This window comes from Loa loa (assembly GCF_000183805.2).
Source record: "Loa loa unplaced genomic scaffold supercont3.2, whole genome shotgun sequence".
NCBI lineage: Eukaryota > Metazoa > Nematoda > Chromadorea > Rhabditida > Onchocercidae > Loa > Loa loa.
The window spans coordinates 299,647-303,525 of NW_018108182.1; the positions used below are offsets into that span (position 1 = coordinate 299,647).

Sequence of the window (3,879 nt, forward strand, 5' to 3'; positions counted from 1 at the left end):
TAGTAAAGATAGCTTCCTCTTCTTCTTCTCTCTCTCTCTCTCTCTCTCTCTCTCTCCTTCTGTCTTATTCATGGATTGCTCAAATAACTTATAAGGTTATTTTCATTGAGAGTCTACAATTGAGGCCTTATTTTATTCCAACAACTTTTATTTTTCCTATAATTACCAACCACTTCATCATTACATGTGGAATTTTAATTAATTATTAACTTTCATCTAAAGTTGTTGTTTGATCGTAAAATTTTACTAGAAAAAAAAGAAATGAAATTTAGTACAAGTAAAATATCATCAGAAGTTAAACAAACAGCAATGACAGATTCTGGAGCACTATAACGAAGTTGAGCATGATGAAGATGTCCTCGTGGTGATGTGATTTTGACCGTTTTCTTCTGATCAATCAAAATGCACTGAGGTGACAGATGACCATGAACAATTTGCCTTTGCTCCAAATATTTCATCCCTGCGGCTATTTCAACCACTAATTGTAACATGCTTAAGAAGCTGAAAAATGTAAGTACTTGCCTATAAATGCACCAGAAAATAAAGCCAAAGGCAAATATATGGATAGGATAGATGAGAGGACAACTATTAGCAAAAGTTTTTTTCATTGAAAAGAATGCTTAAAATAGTTAAAATTCAAACTTGGCTTCAGGCTCATGAGCCAAATACTGTCGTACGTTCCCGTATAGTGCTAATTCAAGATACATTGTTGAATTATCATCGATACCGTACAACTACAAATTTAATCGTTTTAAAATTATAAGACCGACTAGTAGTTTTTTGAATTAAAACTTTTACTACTCAAAGATCGTTCTTGATATCCTATACTGATAGGTTGGTGACAAAAATTGGATAGTCAAAAACATAGTGCGACATATTGAGAACTTCAAGTAGGCATTTTTGGCGAGTAAGCTAAGACTACGTAATCCAAAGCAGTAAGAGTCAAAAGCCATCAAGTGGATGTGAAGATGACATCTATTGAGAAAATATTAACCTTGATGAGATTTTCATGGTCAATTTTCGATAATATCTTTACTTCATCGTTGAAGATACTCCTAAAATTTCCAAAAAAAAAAGTGTAAAGGGAAGGATATTGTAATCTGTGCTTTGGATAATTAGTTTGCTACTAATAATTAGCTTATTATAGATCTATTAGCTTTCATTTAATAACACATTTTTATTAATGCATTAGAGAATTTTGAAAAAAAAGAAAGCTTTTTTGAATTAAGGACGAATAGTCAAAAGACCTATTACTTCTTTATGATCTGACTAAAGGTCAATGATCCCTTCCTTCCTGAAAATACATTCCTATCACCGTTTCAAATGTACAAAACTTATGTTTGTTCCAAATATTTGAGTAAAATATGACGGGTGAAACAAAAGCAGGGAGAGGGAGGGGTGGGAAGGGTTACCAATCAGGTCATGACCTTCAGAAAGAAAGGAATGGATAGATCTCTCTCGTCATGAAACAATTTGATCAGTTATGTGAAATTCATTGAAAAAATTACATGGCTTGCTTATTTTTATCTATTATTATCTTTGCGGCATAATTATTACTATCAATGGAACACGATCGAATCACCGTAAACCTTCCACGGCCAAGTTCAGAGCCTAACACAGCCTGATTTGTATTGAATTTTTCAATTCGTCGTTTCACTTTGCTAGAAATTAATAAAAAATTTGCATTTTTTAGAAAAATCAAAATTTCAAAATAAAAAATACAATTTCTTCAGTAGCAATAAAAGAAGAATATGAAATAGAAAATTTTAAAAACATCATTAAACATACAAATCGGAAACTCGAACAGCCGCAGTAGCATAATGTAAGCTGTCACCATTGTTAATCCTGAAAAATATCGGATTTTCAAGCTGACTGAAAATAAAACTATTTGATGAAATCCCTCAAAAAAAAAAAGAACAACATTCGATTTGTCACGTATTTTTATTTATTTATTTGTTTCAATAGTTTTTTAATTTATCCTATTATTCAATTTCATATTCTAAATTTTGCATTTAAATATCTTTTACTTTTTCATCATTTCGACATTTTTCCATTTTCCGATTAACTTGTTTACTTTTTCACTCTAATTCACTTATCTTTTTATAAGCAAGCTATTAAAAATGATAATAGGTAAGAAGAATTTCCGTTTTGGCCTAGTTTTTATGCCTAATTAGAAGTTTATTTGTGAAAGTAAACTTACTTCTTGGGCCTTATTTGGTCAACTTTTGAGGTTCGTACAATGGGAACAACAGGTGATACAGGAATTTTAGGTAACAGTAATGGCTCCATTGTTGTTGATTCATTGATACCGTATATATCTGCAAAATTTTATTCATTATTCATTACGAATAGCTAATGAATTTTATTTTAATTATTTAACGATATTTAACAATCTTCATTTAATTATTTAACATTTAATTACTTATCAGCAATACAGCAGACAAGACCAGTATAGTACCCTTCCCATAAGTTTGACAGAACTATGCGTTGTCCTAAGAAAAAAACCTTTGAATGACAAGTCCCAAATAATATTCCACGAGTTTGGTAAACATATGTTACGATTAACTGAGATAAACCGGAAATAAATTCACCTGAAGGTGGAGGCGGAAAATGAAAATCGGACCATGACGGTGATCTTTTGGTTCGTTTATTTACAGTTGCCAGTTTTCTATAAGTTATTAACAATATTAATTTGTAATGAATTGAACTTAATAACCATAAACGTACTAAACAAATAACAGAATTCAGTTGTTAAATTAAAAGTTCACAAATGAAGGATGAAATTAAAATTTTATTAAAGTACTTCTGATTTAAAGATTTTAAACGTTTCAATTTCTTGGAATTCATTCATTTTTATGGAGAAAGTTTTCCGTAATTTTGAATTCATTAATTATCATGAAACAAACATAGAATATGTGATGGAAAGAATGCAAGAATGCAAGATAATGCAAGATAGAAAGAATGCAAGATATCAAAACTGACTTTTCATCAGCATAGAAGCCATTGTTTTGAACCTGATGATAGTCAATGTCATTTGCGTCGCAAAAATTTGTGCAAAAACCTTTCTCGCCCAAACTTGTCACCATAATTTTTGCTCTTCCATTGTTATGATTTTTTGGATTTGGTTCATGTCGTCGTGAGATTAGAATTCCACACAGTACACAAGTTATGAGCAAGAATAAAATTACCAAACCTACAATGATTAGATGATGATTAAAATTTGAATCATCCGATATTTTTAAAAATTAACTCACTCTTACAAATATGGCTTATCAAAGTAATAATCATTTTAAAACATTCCATCGTATCATCTTATCACCTTATAAAAAAGGGAAAGAAAAATGTTTAGTTTATGGTGTAAAATCAAATTGCGCATAAAATGAGTATATAATCATTTTCAGATAGTCAAAGGTTATCCGAACAAATAATATTTGTTACATCACTAAATTTTACATGTAAACATTAGTTAGTTTAAAGTTTCTAAGGCATTGTAATGGATACTACTCGATGGTATTGAGAATTGAAATTGTCACTGATCAAATTTTTGCATAAAATAATCCAATGATTAGCGATAATAGACCATAAACTGTTTCACTGCCAACTAATCTTCTGATAAGATATTTTAATCCAAAAATGATACAGTAAATTTAGACATTTTTCAACATGAAAAACTGCTGTCAACCTCTTGGCCGAGGCAGAGAGGAGGTTAGCAGATTATGAAGGGAGAAATGTCAAGGAAAAAAATGGAGGAAAGGAGGATTACGGACAAGAAGAAAAAATGGAGGAGGGACCGGAGCCTCAGAAGCCGAAATTTAACATAGAGGAGGCAAAGTGGGCTCTTCTACCTGAAAGTGATGATGAAGCCAAGGATTGGCTAGC

The 3,879-nt window shown here is 31.0% G+C and overlaps 1 protein-coding gene across 1 annotated transcript in view; it reads right to left on the bottom strand.

Annotated features, from left to right (window-relative positions):
- The window catches only part of LOAG_16384 (TK/DDR protein kinase), a gene marked incomplete at both ends in the record, with an annotated part of 12,370 nt that overhangs the window by 2,029 nt on the left and 6,462 nt on the right, over positions 1–3,879 (bottom strand). Inside the window, 8 exons of the mRNA XM_020449038.1 lie at positions 306–501; positions 643–734; positions 995–1,055; positions 1,509–1,661; positions 1,789–1,845; positions 2,201–2,318; positions 2,592–2,668; positions 2,983–3,193. Coding sequence (XP_020307492.1) covers positions 306–501; positions 643–734; positions 995–1,055; positions 1,509–1,661; positions 1,789–1,845; positions 2,201–2,318; positions 2,592–2,668; positions 2,983–3,193 — 965 coding nt within the window. The remainder of the gene's footprint in view (positions 1–305; positions 502–642; positions 735–994; positions 1,056–1,508; positions 1,662–1,788; positions 1,846–2,200; positions 2,319–2,591; positions 2,669–2,982; positions 3,194–3,879) is intronic.